The sequence below is a fragment of the Astyanax mexicanus genome, chromosome 6 (genome assembly GCF_023375975.1).
Source record: "Astyanax mexicanus isolate ESR-SI-001 chromosome 6, AstMex3_surface, whole genome shotgun sequence".
NCBI lineage: Eukaryota > Metazoa > Chordata > Actinopteri > Characiformes > Acestrorhamphidae > Astyanax > Astyanax mexicanus.
Window position 1 is genome coordinate 7937736 of NC_064413.1, and position 20646 is coordinate 7958381.

General features: G+C 39.0%; 1 protein-coding gene across 6 annotated transcripts in view; it reads right to left on the reverse strand.

The window, feature by feature from the left end:
• ttyh1 (tweety family member 1) overlaps positions 1-20646 on the reverse strand; it is a 64244-nt gene that overhangs the window by 7021 nt on the left and 36577 nt on the right. For 2 of the 6 annotated variants that reach the window (XM_022674020.2, XM_022674021.2), the window contains exons 8-14: positions 16579-16654; positions 16371-16426; positions 15247-15339; positions 14306-14398; positions 14064-14203; positions 8949-9009; positions 1533-1611 (exon numbers count right to left, since the gene is read on the reverse strand). In XM_022674020.2, coding sequence (XP_022529741.2) covers positions 1573-1611; positions 8949-9009; positions 14064-14203; positions 14306-14398; positions 15247-15339; positions 16371-16426; positions 16579-16654 — 558 coding nt within the window. In that variant the 3' untranslated portion in view covers positions 1533-1572. Of the gene's footprint in view, positions 1-1532; positions 1612-8841; positions 9010-14063; positions 14204-14305; positions 14399-15246; positions 15340-16370; positions 16427-16578; positions 16655-20646 lie in introns of all 6 variants that reach the window. The other 4 variants (XM_022674018.2, XM_049480400.1, XM_022674015.2 and 1 more) reach the window with 3 other exon arrangements.

The window sequence follows — 20646 nt, forward strand, 5'->3', positions numbered from 1 at the left end:
GACAGATATCATCTGCTACTGCTAAATATGTCATTTAAAATATTAAAAAGGCAGATTATCCTAATGTTTTAGTTGTGGAAGTTGTAGCATGACCTGTAACACTTAATTAGCTGATGTCCTGTGCTGTGACTTTTGGATATGCACACACTTTCTTATTTTTGCATTTTTGTCACCTTTTCCAGACTGATAGATCTAATGTGCTTTCTTTCTCATTCATTCCTTAATTTCCTTTTATATATTGGCATGATATTTTGTTTCTCTTTCTTTCCTTTCTGTTTTCTCTATTTATCTCTTTTACATGTATGGAGATGCTCTGTCCCTGTTGTTCCCAGCCTGGCTCTCCACTGCCCGCTGTGTTGTTCTCCGGCTCTGCAACCCTGCACTGATTACCATTAACACACTCAGAATCTGCTTCTATATGAGCCATAGCTCCATAGTTTGTGTCCATCACATTTATATATTCATAAATTAGTACCTGTTATATTATCCATAGTACACATTAATTCTCTGTACTGTTGTTTTGTTCTGTTATTTGTTTGTTGATGTTTATTTGTTTGTACTGAGCGGGTCAACCCGAGTAGGATGGGTTCCTCGGACTGAGTCTTGGTTCCTTCCACGGTTTCTTCCTCTTAAAGGGAGTTTTTTTTTTTTTTTGCCATTGTGTCACCATAAAATTGGCATCTCTGTGGTGCTGCTCATAAGAGGCGTGGACCTGTTTTTCCTGTAAAGCGGCTTTGTGACAACCTTTATAAATAGAAATAAAATTGAATTGAATTAAATTGAATTTTTGAGTATCTTTTGGTCTACTTTGCTTTGTCAGGCAGGTCCCTTTTAAGTGATTTCTTGATTGAGAACTAAAAAGGGTGTGGCAATAATCAGGTCTGGGTTTGGCTAAAGAAACTGAACTCAGGTGTGATAAACCACAGTAGTTTTGTTTTACCTGGGGGGCAAACACTTTAACACTTTAACACTTTAACACAGGGCCGTGTAGGTTTAGATTTTTTCTTTTCTCTCTCTTAATAATAATAAACTTCATGTAAAAGCTGCATTGTGTTTACTTGTGCTGTCTTTGATTAATATTTACATTTGTTTGATGATCTGAAACATTCACGAGTGACAAATATGCAAAATAATAGGAAATCACATAGGGGCATACACTTTTTCACTTTTTCACACCACTATATGGTGCAGCTGTAAACTCTAACTTAAATAAAGTATTAAAGATGAGTAAACTGTGATAGACTGCTAAATAGTAGCCCTGAACTCAAGCTATAGTCTTTTTTTTAAATACTTTTTACTCCATTTTACTCTAATTTCAGATTATCACACACAGAAATCTGCCGTGGAGTTATCACTAAACGTGAGTCAGGAACAGTTTGGGAAATTTCAGTGAGCTAAATCTGAGAACAGTGGCGAAACAGTGGCCTCTACAGGCAGCAGCTCTTCATTCAGAAGACGGAGAGACAGTCAGAAACGAGTAAAAACGATGAGAATGAAACTGAGGATGAACTGACAGAGACAGGGGAACTCACAGAGGGGGGTGGGGACGGCCTGTCACTCAGAGGCAGGCTTTCATAACCAGGGTTGCCATTGGAGGAAGCGTTTGGAGTCCTGCATAGAGACACAGAGAGAGGAGCAGAGAGAGGAGAACAGAAGAAGGAAAAAGAAGAAGAGATAATGAAAATTAGAAGGGAAAGGAAAAGGAGAGGGGGAATAGGAAAGGGGTAGAGGAGAAAGAAGGAGCAGGGTCGAGGGCAAAGAAGAAGAAGAAGAAGGAGGAGGAGGAGGAGGAAAGGATAAAGGGAAGGGATGAGCAGGGATGATGAGAAAGAATAAAAGAAGTGATGAGCAAGGAGGATGAGAAAGTATAAGGGAAGAGGAGGAAAAACGGAAAGGAGAAGCAGGGAGAATAAGAAAGGACAAGGGAAAGGAGTAGAAGGGTGGAGGACAAAGAAGAAGGTAAGTGAGGGGCAGAGAGGAGGAGAAAGGAGAAGGGAAATAAGGAGCAGGGGAAACAAGAAAGTATAAGGATAAGGAGGAGAAGGGAAGAGGAGAAAGCATAAGGGAAAGGAGGAGCGGGGAAGAGGAGAAAAAAGAAGCAATAGGAGGAGCATGGAGAATGAGAAAGAATATGGGAATGAGGAGCAGAGATAAAGAGAAAGGATATGGGAATGAGGAGCAGGGAAGAGGAGAAAGAAGAGGAAGAAGGGGAAAGGGGAACATGGAAAATAAGAAAGGATATGGAAAGAAGGAGTGGAGAGTAGGAGAAAGGATAAGGAAAATGAGGAGCAGGGAGAATAAGAAAGGATATGGGAAGGAGGAGCACGGAGAATAGATAAGAAAAAGGAGGAGCAGGGGGAATAAGAAAGGATAAGGAGTAGCAGGGAGAAGGAGAAAGTAGAAGGGAAAGGAAGAACAGAAAGGATAAGGTAAAGGAGGATCAAGGAGAAGTAGAAAGCATAAGGGAAAGGATGAGCAGGAAGGATGAGAAAGGATAAAGGAAGAGATAAGCAGGGAGGAGGAGAAAGTATAATGGAAAGGAGGCTCAGAGAAGAGGAGAAAAAAGAAAGGTAAATGAGCAGGGAGGAGGAGAAAGGATATGAGAATAAAGAGCAGGGAGGAGGGAAAAGGATAAAGGAAGGGAGGAAAAGAGAGCATGTGAAAGGATAAGGATAAGGAGTAGCAGAAAGGAGGAGAAAGAATAAGAGAAAGAAGGAGCAGGGAGAATAAGAAAGGATAAGAAGTAGCAGGGAGAAGGAGAAAAATAGAAGGAGGAATGAATATGGAGGAGAAGAAAGCATTAGGGAAAGGAGGAGCAGAGAGGAGAGGAAAGAAGAAAAGAAAGGAGGAACAAAGAGGGTATAATAAGGCCGGAAAGAAAAAGAAATGAAAGGAAAAGCAGGGAGGAGGACAAAGAAGAAGGAATGAAGGAAAAAGATGAGCAGAAAGTAGGAAAAAGAAGAAGGGAAAGGAGGAGCAGGGAGGAGGAAAAAGAAGAAGGGAAAAGAGGAACAGGGAGGAGGAAAAAGAAGAAGGGATAGGAGGAGCAGGGAGGAGCAGAGAGGAAAGCGAGACAGTGAGGAGGGCCGTGCCACATTAAGGGGGAACAGAGAAAAGGCAGGACCGAGAATGGATAAAGAGAGAGAGATAGATAGAGAGAGAGAGAAAGAGAGAGAAAGTAAGAGGAAGAGAGTTAGAAAGATGGTGACATCCATAATGTCCTGTTCATTACAGTATATTTATATATTGGTGGTGTTTCTGAGAGGTGCACAGCAGGACATGCGCGTCTGAACAGTGGAGCTAGTGGAGCACCTGAACCCTCCATAGATATACAGTACAGATAACTGACGCTGACATTCGAAAGTTTGGGCATCCCAAGAGATCTGAGCTCTCAGGTAACTTTTATCAAGCTACCAGACATTAATCTGCCTGTTTAAATCATATTTTGTTTATAGTTAAGGTCAGGAGCTGGTTGCAGATTTTCCAACAATCAGCAGACATGAGTCACTATAATGAACGATAAAAAAAAAAAACATAAAACGCTTCTCTGGTGAGCTTTTGTTTACATACCTCCCCTGTCTCTCTGTCGCGATCACCCGTTTTTGGGCTCCCTATCTTCTCATAAGGGCATTTTTCCCCGACCATGTCCCAATTCACTAGCTGGTGCATCGATAGTGTATTGGACCGTGACCCTGATGACACGGGTTCGATCCCGCATGAGGAGCAGTGTGTTTATTTATGTATTTTTTCCTTTCTTCTTGGGTTTATCTGCTTTGAGATCAACTGTTCTGCAATTGGGTTTAACAACCCTCTGGGCTGGAGAGCTACTAGTCTGTAGCAATACTAGACTGTAGCAATCCACTTCATTTTCGAAAACAGATCTTTTTTTTCCTGGCCCGCCATGTAATGGCTTGGAAAATATCTGCCCAGCAGCCAAACTTAATTGCCGACCCCTGATACAGTGCCTAGCAAAAGTATTCGACCACCTTAAACTTTTCAATCTTTTGCCCCATTTCAGGTTTCAAACATAAAGATATGATTTTTTTTTTTTTTGTGAAGAATCAACAATAAGTGGGACACAATCGTTAATTAAATTTATTGGATATTTTTAACTTTTTTTAGAAATAAAAAACTGAAAAGTGGGGCGTGCGATATTATTCAACCCTTTTACTTTCTGTGCAGCAAACTCACTCTGACTGAGAAAATCAGACTGTTTTCTCCTCTATTTTCGAATATCTTAAGATTGAGGCATAATTGTGTTGATTTTTGAGATCTTTTAGCTGCTTCTTGTTGTCAGACTTGTTGTCAGTATTTAAGTGATTTCTTAATTCTACAGGTCTTGCTCCACTTGCTCACAAAATCAGGTGCTCATGGAGCAGGGTGAAGGCTACGGGGGTAGTGGAGTGCGGAAGACCTTGGAGCAGAAGCTTCCTGAATATAGGAATTATTAAATATCAATCCCCGCCCTCCCCATAAACCAATCAGCAAACAGGTTACAGAATCTGTCAATGGATGGAGCCCAATAACGGGACTATTCTGGAAGAAAACCTGTTGGAGTCTGCAAAAGACCTGAGACTGGGACGGAGATTTACCCACCAACAAGACAATGATCCAAAACATAAAGCAAAATCTACAATAGAACGGTTCACAAATAAACATATGCAGGTGTTAGAATGACCAAGTCAAAGTCCAGACCTGAATCCAATGGAGAATCTGTGGAAAGAGCTGAAAACTGCTGTTCACAAACCAACGCTCTCCATCCAACCTCACTGAGCTCCAGCTGTTTTGCAAGGAAGAATGGGCAGAAATTTCAGTCTCGATGTGCAAAACTGATGGAGACTTACCCTAAGCAACTTGCAGCTGTAATCTCAGCAAAAGGTGGCGCTACACAGTATTAACGGAGGGGGGCCGGATAATATTGTACATATATATGTTTTATCTGCTTAACTTCAATTAATTTATTAATTTACATCCATTCCTGCATTTCAGGCCTGCAACACAATCCACAAATTCCAAAGTTGGGATGGGGCAATTATGTCATATCATATCAGAGTCAGGGGTAAAAGCACAAGCCTAAGCTGAATCCCTATATCTGCGATCCCTCAGAAGCATTTTATCAAGAACCATCATTAAACAGCAGACTAAGAGGCTGCCACTATGCTTGGGAGATTGCTGGTTCGAATCCCAGTCATGCAGCTTGCCATTAGTTGCTGGAGCCCCAAGAGAGCACAAATGTTCTTGCTCTCTCTCTTTGGGTGGGTAGATGGCACTCTCTCCCCACATCACTCCAAAGGGTGATGTTGATCAGCACAAGGCATCTGTGAACTGATGTATTAGAACTGAGTCGCTGCGCTTTTTTCAAAACCCTAGAAGTCCTAAATTCAGGATCTGTCGTGTTATATGGGGGTTCACCACACTTCTGTGAAGAGATCTTAGATCTTAGAACAACAAATGCCACCTTCGAGACCACATTTTTTCCAGGGATGTCACACGCTGAACATACTAGCAGGAAGAATGGTGCAAAAAACAGCTGAAATAACGTTTTCTTTTATAGTATCCCCAGAGGCAAAAGAAGTCTTGAAAGAAGGGAATGGTAACATTACAAAGTGGTAAAAGTGTTTTTTGGAATATGTTGCAGGCCTGAAATGCAGGAATGGATGTATATTCATAAATGAAATGAAGCTGAGCAGACAAAACATGACATAAAGTGCTGTGAAAAAGAGTTTGGCCACCAGAGATTTCTTTTGTTTTTTATCATACTTAGATTTTTCAGATTAAACACTTTAATATCAGACGAAGATAACCTGAGTAAGTATAAAAAGCTGGTTTAAATGATAATTTTATTTATTAAGGGAAACAATCTTTTTGTCACGTCTTGGCCTCGTCTCGTGTCTCTGTGTGTCTTCCCCACGTGACCTGTGCTCCCCTGTGTCTCCCGTCTCAGTACTTTTCCACCTGTGTCTCATTTGTAGCTCCGCCCCTTCCCCAGGTGTTTCTAATTATAGTGTGTTTCCTGTTTCTTTAAATAGCCCTCCTCTGCCACTTTGTCTCCGTCGGTCTTTGCACCTTCACCTGTCGTTCGTCTCTCTGTGTTTTCATAACGTTTCTCAGTGTCTCTCTTAGCCTTGGTTCCTTGTTTCTTGTTTATTTCTTGTTTTCTCGTTTATAGTTTATTTCCTTGTTTATTTCTAGTTTCTTGTTTTATTTCTTGTTCCCTAGCTCCCTGTATATACCCTGCTTGTGTTGATTCCTAGTTTAGCTCCTTGTATATATTCCCTGTTTGTTTATTTATTATCTCTAGTTGGTTTAGTTTAGGTTCTTTGATTTGTTTTGGTTATTGGTTATTTGTGTATCTTTGTTTCATGTTACTTATTCCTTGTTTTTCTTGTTATTTATTTATTAAATTATTATTTATTTTCACCCTACCTGCACTTGTGTCCGCCTCCTCGTCTCCCTGCCTGGGTCTCCGTGACACTTTTTAAAACCTTTTTTAAAAGTATTTTTCATCTGTGGAGGAATTTTGGCTCACTCTTTCTTGGAGCCACATTGGAGGGTTTCTAATTTTTTTAGCCATTTAGAGTTGGCCTTGCTGGTGTGATCATTGTCCTGCTGCAGAACCCAATCACGCTTGAGCTTGAGGTCACAAAGTGATGGTAGAGAGCACAATTCCTTTCTTAGTTTAGAATCATTAACACTGGGCTTAACTCATCTCCCTGATGAGTTGTCCATTCCCTTTTGGAGTAATTTCGTTAGGTCGATCACTACTGGGAAGGTTCACCAGTGTTCCATGTTTTCTCCATTTGTGAATAATAGCTCTCACTGTGGTCTGTTGGAGTTCCAAAGGTTTATAAGCGACTTTAAATGTAACCTTTTCCAGACTGATAGACGTCAATGACTTTTTTTGGGGACTGTTTTCTCCTCTATTTTCGAAAATCTTGAGGCATATTTGGGGCATAATTGTGTTGATTTTTTAGATCTTTTAAGTGCTTCTTGTTGTCAGACCGTATTTAAGTGATTTCTTGATCCTACAGGTCTTGCTCCACTTGCTCACAAAATCAGGCGCTCATGGAGCAGGGTGAAGGCTACAGGGATAGCGGAGTGCAAAAGACAGTGGAGCAGAAGCTTCCTGAATATGGGAATTATGAAATATCAATCCCCGCCCTCCCCATAAACCAATCAGAAAACAGGTTACAGAATCTGTCAGTTATGGAAATAAAGTGTGTATGTGTAGCTGTGTAGCGAAGAGAAGCAAAATAGCAGCAAGAGAGAGAGAGACAGATAGAGAGAGACAGATAGAGAGAGAGAGAGAAAACAGATCATGACAGATTTGAAAAGCATGGCGTTGATTTGGACAGCATGGTTTTGATGGCGGGAGGGGGGCGGGACTTTACCTAAAAAACCTTTCGTCTCTGATTGGTGGATTTACGTCTGTCTTGGAATGACGGACAGACTGATAGACAGACACACAGACAGACAGACCTATGGACTTGTGTCTGTTTATTTTTTTTTCAATGGCTATTCTGCGCTCAGCTAAACACCTGTCTGTGTGTCTGTCTGTGTGTGAGTGTGTGTTTTGTAGTGTGTGTATGTGCTCAGTGTGTGTGTGTGTGTGTGTGTATCTGTCTATAGGCTAGCACTCAACCAGAGACTAAAAAATGTCTAATGTTTAATTTGTATAGTTTGTGCGAATATTACCTTTAATAAGGGAGAAACCCCTTAAAAGCCAATTAAATTTAGCAAAAGTTAGGATTTAGGAAAAGTTAAGAATTTTTTATAGACTTTTTATTTCATTTTAATATGAAGATCAAAGGAAATCTAGCCGCTAAATCCTAAACCTGATCTTTTTTTAGATGTTGGAGAATAATATTGTATAGCACATATGAAAGTGTGTAGAGTTAATAGTGACCTATAAAATCTATAAAAAAAATCCATAAAATTCTGGAAAGCTCCGCCCCCAGTGCTATAATACTTTTAGAATATTATTTTTTAAATTATTTTAAAAAGTTTTTTTCTGTCAGAATAAAAAAATAAAAACTCATATTATTTGTACTGTAGAATTACGCAGACTAAATTAAAATTTTAATAATATAATTTAATAATTACAATAAAATAATGCTATAATTAAAGCTTATCGTTTTTATTATATTGCATATCAAACATAGTAATACTGAATACATAATTTAAAGTTACATTTATAGAATTAACGATAGCTGATAGAACCACATGGACAAGAGATAATTTAGAAAAGTTGCGAACAATTCTGGTAAACTCCACCCCCCAGTGCTGTAATACGTTTATAATATTATTCAATACGTTTTTTTTTTAGGTTAATGATTGAAGAAATGTCAATCATATCAGTCAGAAAAGTTCTGGTTTATCAAAAACAAAAAGTAATTTTTTTTGTACCATGTAAAATTACTTTGACTGGTTTTGAATTTAAATTATTATTATATTTTTTTATTATTATAATTATGATAAAATAATATTATAATAAAATTTAACAGCAAACAAAATAAAATAGAACACATGAATTAATTATATTATTTAACTATTTAAAATGTAAAGAATTTTTTATTTTAGATAAAAAATAAATATTAAAATAAAATTTCATACTATCACTTCCTTTTAGCTCCTCAAAACTGGTCCTGTTGCTAGACACTCCTTTGCGAGAGTATAAGTGTGTAAGTTGGTGTTTATTTATATATATATATATATATATATATATATATATATATATATATATATATATATATATATATACAGATATATACTGTATACATGTGCTTTTTGGTCAGGGTCATTCTGTCTGTCTGTCTGTGTGTCTGTGCGTGTGTTACTCACGGTAACGGTGGTGCGCTAGAAAAGGGGGGAGTCCAGCCGGCCCCCTGGTAACTATAGAAGGGGGGCAAGGCCCCTCGCTGTGAGCCCATGGCCGTCTGTCTACGTGCCTGGTGAGAAGTGAATGGGTCCTCGCTCTCGCTGTCCGAGTCTTCGTACTCCTCCGAGTCGCTGCTCCGGCGCGGGAGGGAGCGGAGGGAGAGACAAACAGCGAGGGATGTTAAGGATGAGCACATGATAAAAATCACAGTGTTTTCTGAGCTTTATGAACAAGCTGGAAGCAGCAAAACAGCAACAGGAGGGAAAGTACCACAGGAGTAGGGCTGCCACAAACGATTATTTTTATAGTCGACTAATCACCGATTATTTTTTATGATTAGTCGACTAATCGGATCATACGTTAATTGAATATAAAACACAGTTTATCACAATAGAATGCAGCTGCTATTATACAACCATCATTAGATTTCAGCTATATGCTAACTAAAAATAAAAACAATTAAAATCATAGTTCATTAAACCTTTAATGAAATATGCAGCTTGTTGTAACAGACAATTATTTTACTGTTTAGCATAAAGTGTAAACAACTGTGTAAAATAAGGATAAGGCACTGGCATTTATGAAACATCTCAACCGTGAGGTTGTTTGAACTATTATGAAAAAAAAGTATATTAATAAAAAATGCCTTTCTGTCCAGATATTGTGTACATTACCGTCTCTCTGTCGCACTCAGTGTGTCTTTAGTTTCTGCCCGATCTTGTTTTTCTGCCAGTTCTTGGGCTCCCTATCTCTTTATAAAGGCGTTTTTCCCCGTCCGCGTCCCAATTCACTAGCCAGGGCAGCGGTCTGCACAGATCTGATTGGCAGAGGAGAGCGTTTGGTGATTTTACACCACACATGACTGATCTGTGAGTTTACTGCACCGAAAAGCACTGAAAACAGAAGCCACTGTCAGAATGAAATCCTTCTCTGTAGTTTATCGGTTTGGGACGGCATTTGTGACAACGTCTGGGTCTGGATCCGGATCGCGGTCCGCCTATTAGTGACCTCTGTTTTAAAGCTATCAAGATGAGTAAGTTAAGTACTAAGTTAACGCTCTGTTTACGCTAATTTTAGCAGCTAAATAGCAATTTAGCTTCTTCGTCATTTAATCAGCCACAACATGCCTCCTTTTCAGGTGCTCGTGCATCGCGGTTGTGCTGCCGAGGAAGGCAAGTTCTTCATTGCAGATATTGCATTGCACGCGTTTCACTTTTATTTTCTTGGTGAACCCACACTTTTGAGTTCTGTAGCGGGGTAGCCATGAAACCAGAGCCTGTCTGTATAATGTCCTGAGATGTCGTCCACTTCCTACCCCGGTTTCCACTACTGCGCATGTGCATCCAGGACAGAAAGGCAGTCGCAGCAGTTTGGAGAGAAAAACAAAGAAAAAAAAAAATGACTAATCGACTATTAAATTAGTCGTCAACTATTTTAATAGTCGACATAATCGCGACTAGTCGACTAATCATGGCAGCCCTACACAGGAGTCCCACAGGGTTCAGTATTAGGGCCTTTACTTCTCTTTATATCTGTTGCCTCTTGGTAATGCCATCAGAAATACAGCTAAAGTTCATTTTTAAACATTTTCTTGAGAAATTAGCTGCTGACAGCACTCTTTCCTAAAGGGAACGTATTATATCTCATTTTACCTAAGTTAGAATAGGTATAAAGGTTATACAAAACATGTTCATAATGTTCTTTTCACAAAATCACTCTCACATAAAGAGATCTCACGAGCTCTATTCTTGCCAGGTTCAGTCCCTTTCAAAATATGCCATTAAATGGCTCTGTCACTTTTATGCAAAGAGCGGTTGTTGGCCATGCCTCGTGTTAATGCGGAGCATTTACCAAGCCAGTTCATGCTTAGCTACGATAGAAGCACAAAACTCATCATTTGAAAGTACTTGCATCTCCCTCATCTGCTGACGTGCCACAGACAGTAAGTACAGATTCCTCCTTCAGACAAAGTCTGCTGGCTAATCCTGCTGTGTACTGTCTGACCTGTATGGTTTTCTTCAACTGATCTAGTGGGTGCCCATCAGTCTTGGTGAGGGTTGGTGCCAGGATGGTTCTGTCCCGATAAGGGAGCATCCAAACGGCTCAACTCTATCAACTGATTCACAGTGATTCAACTGATTTTTAAATTTGAGGGTTTATATGGGCAGTGGAGGCTGAAGTGGAGTATCAAAGCACTAAAAGGGTGTTTTTGCATAATATTTCCCCTGTCCTTTGTTTCAGAACTGGATCAGGTTTGAAAATGGCCAACACATGATCCATTAAACTGTACTAAACCCAAATGATGTGACTTTTGGATAGGTGTGGTTCTAGCTTGTGCTTTGCCCCGGATGAACACTCGCTTCAGCAATTGTATACAGTGGTGTGAATAAGTGTTTGCCTCCTTTATGGTTTCCGACCAAAATTACCCCAAGAGCCCAGCGATGACTCATCCAAGAGGTCACAAAAGACCCCATGTCCAGCCATATATTTTTGACCTAAAGCTCAAACGATCTTGGGTTTTACAGCAGAACAAGGATCCACAACACACCAGCAAGTCCACCTCAGAATGACTGAAGAAAAACAAAGTGAAGACTGTGCTATGCTGGCAAACACTTTTTTTTACACCACTGTATATTATACCCCCCATGCAATTTTCTCAGTGTGTTGGTCATGTGAAGGGTGATCATTTTTTAGCAATAGCAAGAGCCTCTGGTTCCCCTCCTTGCCCAGTTTGTTCATATCTAAACATGCAAGTGTTTTAAAGAATTCAATGTTCACATTTTTTAAATGTATACATTTTTACAATCATCATCCTAATTCTTTATTCTGCAGTGTGTCATAAACACATAGAACTGTCTGATCTATGCTCAGCACGCTTCAACAGAGACATATTTCATATGTTCGAGGCACACATTCCCTAAAGATTACGCAGAAGCTTCCCTCTTAAACATACACTGGGGAATTGTCAGAATAAGGGAAAATAATCTGTTAATCCGTTAATCTACATTTCTCTGAGGCTTCACTAAGAGCCTCATTAATCTATGGATCGCTCCATACTCTGCAGATGGAGTCTCGGGACAACGCACACTGTAGCTCAACAAGAAAATCTCCCAGCAGATCAGTCTGAACTCCCCTATATCTGCTCTACACTCAACGCTGACTTCTAGCAATATTAGCTCGTATTTGGGTGACAATGAAGTGCACTACAGTTCCCAGCATGCACTGCAAAATCTAAAAAAAACAGTGGTTATACCCAGAGTTTCCAACTTAAGGTACGTCTTCCACTGGCACTTCAGGCTCAATGCATCCTAATTATTTCAATGGTGATTGCTGTCACATAGCGCATTGAATGCAACCTCGCTGTACGGCAAAAAGGTTCAGCAGAGCTCAGCTTATACAAATGAGTACAGCTGTCGCACTGCGTCTAGCCAATCAGGAAAGAGTAGTCTGCTACAAAAGTAGACGTCATACACATACGAACCTCAAACATGTCTGAATCTAGATTTATATTATTATATTTTATTTATAAAACTAATAAATTATGACTGCATACTTCAAGGCGGTTTTGTTGCTTCTATTGAATTTTAAAAAATCACAGATAGAAGAAAAATTCTAGTGGACATGTACTTTAGCGTTAGATTTTTTTCAAGTTTGTATATGTTCCTGGGGGAGGTCCTGATTCAGTTTCATCATAGCGTTTGACTGTCTTTGCAAAAGCACTTGAGAGTACTTTTTCTAAAAGTAATTTTACTTACTTAAAGTAAGTAGTTCTTGCCATAACCTGGATTAAAACATTACTCAAATAGAGCTATTCACTGTATACCTGTAACTCTACCTCTTCACAACTTTACAACTGATGCTCTCAAACACATTAAAAGACAAGAAATTCAAGTAATTAACTCAGGACATGAATAAACAAGATAAAAAGGCTAAATATTGACTAGGAGCACTAAATAGAGTCTTATTTATTTGATGCTCTGATGTTTCATTACCTATTTACCACCTACTAAATTCTGCCTTTTGGAAGAAACTCTCCGTGAGTTTAAACAGCAGATTTTGAGTGTATAAGTATGACCAGAGAATAGACTCTAAGCAGAGTTATAGTAACAATCTTCTAGGAGTTAATCTTTTAACACTTATCTCAACTAAAGTAAACTATGACTCACAAATGGAGCTGATTTTAACATGAAACCTTTACCTAGTTAACAAAAAATGTTAAAAGTTTTACCTATAGATGTCATATTCCCATTACACAGAAAAATAATCCAGCATTTACAGAGTTACTGCATTGTACTGCATCACAATTTTTAGTAAGGAAAGTGTGAACTTGCTCTAATGGCCTACAACACCATGGGCAAACAATCAAACTAGGGCTGCACAATATAAAAAAAATGTACATTTCAAATGTTTTTTTTTTTCAGCGATATATATCACGATATTAAACAGTGCAGGGCCCACGACGTCACCAGCCCCGCCCCCACCTGCACGCTGTCTCGCATCCGGACCAATCAAGAGCTGAGTCAGGGCCGAGCTCTCAAAACCCGAGGATAAGAACAAAACAACAGTAATCGGCCATTTAATCAGGCATTTAAATGGCTTTTTAAAAGGTAACTAAGAGTGTTTTTTTCTGTTATTAAAAGTGTGAATTCAGCTGTGTTCTGGAAATATCTGCGTAAAACTGACATGTGCATTTACAAGCATGTGAAACGAGGTAACTGCATGGGAACCAAGGTAATCGCATGGCCTCTATCCACATGGCTGGACACGAGTGTTTACGAGCACGTGCCCAGCCATGTTGATGGAGACCATGCAGTTACCTGCAATATGACTATTGACTATTGCATGAAGACAATGCTTAAACGATATATTGTGCAGCCCTAAATCAAACACTGAAATATAAAATAAAATATAGCTAAATACCCAAGAGAATATAGCCCTGGTGGGCAAGACTACACACTGATGGTGATAGGTAAATGGTAGGTATGTGAACTCTACCCAAAACCAAGGTTGTAGCAAATTGTTGCCTTGTGTAAAAAAATCTAAAATATTACACCGCAAAAGAGTAGCCCTCAGTAACTCAAGCAGTAGTCTAACCTATTTGTAATCTAAACTTTGCTGTGTGCAACATGGTCTTTTGTCCTAATCTTACAGTAACTCTGATTAAGGTCAGAACTGAAGCAGATACCTGGAAAAGCTCCTCCAGGCTCCGGGGAGGGAGCAGAGGATGGCAGTGAATGCCAGGGCGGAGAGAAAGGAGTAGAGAGAGAGATAGAGCAATCCCTCCATCCCATCAAAACACAGGCCCTTCAGGGAGTCTATATAGTCCTGAGAGAGAGAGAGAGAGAGAGAGAGAGACATTGGTAGGAAAGTGCAGTAATCACGCCATGCCAACTGAGATTGAGAAGAACTACAGCTTGGCATGCTTACCTTATTGAGTCCTCGACAGTTAAGCAGCGCCACCAGCTGGTGGAAGTTTCCCTCTGTGACATTTAGGATCTGCTGCACCTCCCTCAGAGATTTCTACCAGAAAAGAAAGGAAACACAACTCAGACTGTCGTTTTAACCACTGGTATACATTAATTAAAAGAAGTAAAGGGAGTTAGGTTATAAATATAAATAATATTCCAAGATATGAACATCTCACAGAGCACTGTTCAATCCATGAACCGAAAATGGAAGGAGTATGTCACAATTTCTAACCTAACAAAACTAACTGCCAGTACAGGCAAGAACACTAACAAGAGAAGCATCAAAGAGGCCCATGATCACTCTGGAGGAGCAGCAGAACTCCACAGCTCAGGTGGGAGAATCTGTCCACAAGACCGTGGCAGCATCATGCTGTGGGGATGCTTTTCTTCAGCAAGGACAGGGAAGCTGGTCAGAGTTGATGGGAAGAAGAACAAAGCTAAATATAGGGAAATCCTGAAAAAAAAACGGTTGGAGGCTGCAAAAGGCTTGAGACCTTCCAGCAAGACAATGACCCTCAACATTCAGTGCATACAATACAACGCTACAGTGGATTGATTTAGATAAAAGAATATTCATGTTCTGGCTGAGCTTGAGCTAATTTGCAAAGAAGAATGGGCAAAAATCTCAGTCTTTAGCTCTGCAAAGCTGGTAGAACCACACCCCAAAAGTCTTGCAGTTATAACTGCAGTGAAAGATGGTTCTACTCCATACTTTCCTGATAAAAAAAATAAATAAATAAAACAATGTATCATTTTCTTTTTAGTTCACCATTACTTGCTATTTATTGTTGGTCTATATCTTAAAATGGGTTTGTAGGTGTAACAGAAAAAAATGTAGGTGAAGTTCAAGGGGTATGAATATTTTTGCAAGGCACTGTAGGTTCCAGTAGGTTCTCATACCTCTGCTTTGGGGAAGCGTGGGAGGGCGTCCCGCTCCAGACTGGACAGATGGGAGTGGATACTGGATAGTGCTCTCTGAGACTGGGTCAGCAGCTATGACCAGTTTACGGGCACAAACACACACACACACAGACACACACACAGACACACACACACACACACACACACACACACACACACACACAGATTTTAATCCAGCATGAATCTGAATGTTCGAAGTTGTACAGTCTGACAGTAATAACAGTGAAATAATGTTTTCGTAATCCAGTATGAATCTGCAATGTGCGTAGTTTTAACAGTTTGACAGTAATAACTGTAGAGTGATGTTTTGTTAATCCAGTATGAATCTGCAGTGTGATCTTGTGTTAATCCAGTATGAATCTGCAGCGTGAATAGTTTTACAGTCTGACAATAATAACTGTGGAGTGATGTTTTGTTAATCCAGTATGAATCTGCAGTGTGTGTAGTTTCACAGTATGGCAGTAATAACTGTGGAATGATGTTTTGTTGATCCAGTATGAATCTGCAGTGTGTGTAGTTTTTTACAGTATGACAGTAGTAACTGTGGAGTGATGTTTTGTTAATCCAGTATGAATCTGCAGTGTGTGTAGTTTCACAGTATGGCAGTAATAACTGTGGAATGATGTTTTGTTGATCCAGTATGAATCTGCAGTGTGTGTAGTTTTTTACAGTATGACAGTAGTAACTGTGGAGTGATGTTTTGTTAATCCAGTATGAATCTGCAGTGTGTGTAGTTTCACAGTATGGCAGTAATAACTGTGGAGTGATGTTTTGTTGATCCAGTATGAATCTGCAGTGTGTGTAGTTTCACAGTATGGCAGTAATAACTGTGGAGTGATGTTTTGTTAATCCAGTATGAATCTGCAGTGTGTGTAGTTTCACAGTATGGCAGTAATAACTGTGGAGTGATGTTTTGTTGATCCAGTATGAATCTGCAGTGTGTGTAGGTTTTTACAGTATGACAGTAGTAACTGTGGAGTGATGTTTTGTTGATCCAGTATGAATCTGCAGTGTGTGTAGTTTTTTACAGTATGACAGTAGTAACTGTGGAGTGATGTTTTGTTAATCCAGTATGAATCTGAGTCTGAAGTGAATCTGGTTACCTGCTGGAAGGGGCTGGTCATTCTCCGACTGCAGGTCAGATAATAGTCCAGGATTTCTATTTCAGGAGAAAGATATTTCATAAGGTGTTGTGCGTGTGCGTGTGTGTGTTTGTGTGTGTATATATATTTCATATATACATATATATGAAAGAGTGATAAGTGTGTAAATAGTGTAAAAGAGTGAGAGAGTAGTGAGGGAATGAGGCACCTGTACTCGTCCCGGTGTTGAAATGAGTAGAGTTGAGAACAAATATGTTCGGATCAAAGCAGAAATCACTGAGAGCCTGAGAAAGAGAGAGAGAAAGAGAGAAGAGAGAGAGAGAGAGAGAGAGAGAGAGAGGTAGAGAGAGATGAAGAGCAAAAGAAAGAGAGATGTTAACAGTGACACACTGACCAAATGACACACTTCCCTCATCTCTCTACTGAGACTGCTATTGATCTGCACACTAGCTCACACTACAGTTCTCTCCACACACACACACACACACACACACACACACACACACACACACACACACACACACACACACACACACACTCCTCTTTGGGATTTAGAGACATTTAATTAATCAGTGTTATCTCTGAACACAGCTCAGCCCTCAGAGAGAGAGAGAGAGAGAGAGAGAGAGAAAGAGAGGAGAGTGAGAAAAATAAAAAGTGAGAGTGACAGGAGATACAAAAAAAGAACGATAAAGAGAGCAATAGAGGAATAAACAGAGATAAAAAGAGAAAAGAGAGAGAAAAACAAAGAACAGAAAGAAAAATAAGATAGTGAGAAAGAGGACACAGAAAAAAAACAGTAATGCAATAAAGCTGTGTATGTGTGAATGTAACTTTTTTTTTTACAGTAATGTCTATTTTACACACACATATCACCTATACGCTTTGAGCTGTATGTAGGATATACAGTATGCTGTAGATGCCCTATATACAATATATACTATATATACAATTTATATATATATACAATAAGTATTAAGACACCTGCTCTTTCACTGTTTCCTCTCTAATCAAGGTTATTTTTAAAAAAGGGTTAATTCAGCCTTTGTTGGAGTACTGGCCTCTCCTGTCCAAAGACGTCTTCTACTACATTGTGGAACATTGCTGTCAGGATTTGATTGCATCCATTGCAAGAATTAGTAAGGTCAGGATGTTGGATGATTACCACCCTACCTCACTCTGATGATGAGTTTCTTTGATTTTAACAAATTGAAAACCTCTGGAATATAATCAAGAGGAAGATGGATGATCACAAGCCATCAAACCAAGCTGAACTGATTGAATTTTTACACCAGTAGTGGTATAAAGTTATTCAAAAGCAGTGGGTAAGACTGGTGGAGGAGAACATGCCAAGATGCATAAAAACTAAATGACAATATTTATATTTGGAATTTGGGAGAGTTTTTGTTCGTAGTTTATCGAATAAAACAACATTTTCATTTTACTAAAACATATACCTATAAATAGCAAAATCAGAGAAACTAATTCAGAAACTAATGTGGTCTCCTAATTTTTTTCCAGAGCTGTATTTTATTTGACTGAAACTCACAAAATGCATTTTTTAAATCCTCTTGTAATGAAGGTCAATCTATTTTACTCTGATTATGAATTATCTATGGTTTACATGCAGTATAAGTTTAAATTAACTTGAAATTAAGTCATGATAAGTCAACTGACAAGCACAAAAGAAAGCTGATAAGTCAAGTAAATACTGGTGTTGGTCCAACGGGATTTGGGGAATTCATGAACTTCCACTGAATTAATTTTGCAATCCCCTAAACTCAGCTGGGGCAGAGTTTTTCTTACCATGAGGCCTCCATACTCAATTAACTCAATTGCTGTAGGACTCCAAACTAAATTTTCCATTGCAGTCCATAGCAGTTCAGGTTTCTCATCCATGACATCACTGCAAACAAAGGCCAAAACCTGACAGACTGCCTGGATGGAAGGCAATTACTTGAAGCAAGCATTCTGCTTCGCTCAGTCCAACGATGCACTCCCCCTCCTAAAGTCTGTCAACTAGACAACATGTCTTAGAGTGTGTTGCAGTGAGACTGTGGCCGTTTCTCATTACAGAGTACACAAGTTTAGACTCTCGTAATTCGCCAGTACGGACTTGGCAAGTTCGACTTGCGAGTGTGTACTCTCCTCCGAGGATGGGAAGATGTGGGACTTTTATTCTGTAATTGGAACAGCTGCATACTTGATGATGTCACCCATTTTTTTGAACAACAAATAAACCACATATCTGAAGTCTAAACCACGACATTCTTGCCTAAATTTCAAACGTTATTTTAACTCTCTCTCTCTCTCTCTCTCTCTCTCTCTCTCTCTCTCTCTCTCTCTCACTATATATGTCTCTCTCGCTCCGAGGACCTCTCATGGCCATCTTCAACTCAGCTTCTTTTTTTTCTCATCTCACAAAGAGCCACTCAGTACGACACACAGATCTATTCACTCACTCACACACACACACACACACACGCACACTCACACGCACACACGCGTTCTTTAATCTGTAACCCATTTTCTTGGCTTTTTGGGTCTCTGCCATTACTGCAGCGTTCCCTAGCTGAACAAGCTTTTCACAGTTTAACACACACACACACACACACACACACACACACACACACACACTCAAGTGACTGTTGAAACTTTTAGGATTCCCATTCCCATTCATAGCACTTTCACTACCCTACACTACACACACACACTGTTTAACACAGGGACATTTCCAGAAAACTAGCACACTTGTTTTTATACAGTGTCAGTACATAGTTGGTTTCTCATTTCTCAACGAGGGGTGGGTCAAAATATCGGTATTATACAGATATACATTTGAAATACATAATCAGTACGTGACGTCAAATATGAATATATTCACTGAAATATAGACACCCCCTAATTAGACTTACTTAAGTTACTGCTTCATTACTCCACATGGTGGCGCTATAATCAAACAACTACGGTTAATAAACCTGCAGTAAGGAATATTAGCTGTTAAATTGTTTGAAACTGACACCAATAAATCCCAAATTCCTGGTATTTGCTTATTTTATTTTAAGTGTTTTATCTTCTTCAGTAACACAGATGTCATATGTTATTAGTACCGGAGAGAATCGAGTATCAAGACTCACGTGGGCAATGTGTCGTGATAATATCATTTCGTGAAATGCCCTGTGACTCCCACTCTATAAAGTATTGGGACACCTGTTTATTCATGGGTTCTTCCAGAATCAGCAGTATTATAAAAAAAAAAAGAGTTAATCCTGCTTTTGTTGGAGTAACTGTCTCGACAGACCAGGTAGGACATTCATACTAGATTGTGGAGCATCTCTGAGTATTTGACTACATTCATTGCCAAGAGCAGGTGAAATGCTGACACACAAAAATGTTGTATCTGTATTTATGCTGTTTTTGAAAGTGAATGTAGCAGTTGTTCGTTTTATTAGTTATTTGGTATATGTGTGTGTATTTAAGTATTTGTTTAATGATGTATCCCATGTGTATTAATGTATTTTTAAGTATCCATATGCAATATAATTTTGCAAAATATTTTATAATTATAAGTGAAAAACTTAAATTTATCACCTTTAAATTTCAGGGTTCTTCCACCATTTTAAAAGTCAAATTTAATGCTTTTTAAGACCTTTTTATTACCTCAATAAATATAATTTAAGACCCAAAAATGTAGTCATAATTTCTTTAGTTCTCTCTCCGGTAACATTAGCTAACTTTCTGCTGACGTTAGTATGTAAGCTAACTCGCCGCTAATGTTAGCTAGCTCTCTTCTAAACTTAGTTCTATCCCTGGTAGCATTAGCTAGCTTGCTGCTAACATTAGTGTGTTAGCTAACTCACTGCTAATGTTAGCTAACTTTCCGCTAACCTCACTTCTATCCCTGGTAACATTAGCTAGCTTGCTTTAGCTAGCTAAAGTTAGTATGTTAGCTAACTCACTTTTAATGTTAGCTAGCTCTCTGCTAACCTTAGTTCTCTCCCTGGATTAGATGGGTCACTGTGTTTTTCCCACTGGCATTAAACGCACCATTTAAAAATGTAATTCCAGCAAATATACAGTCAACGTATGACAATTTAAGACCCATATTTTAATATAAGACATTTTAGGACTTTTTAAGGACCTGCGGGAACCCTGAAGTTAGATCCTTTAAAATCTAGTTTAAATATCAAAGTCTTTTTAAAAAAATCAGATTTTTGCATTTTTGTCAGAATTTGCTGAGAATATTTCACTTTTTATAGCTTTTGTTTGCTTGTAT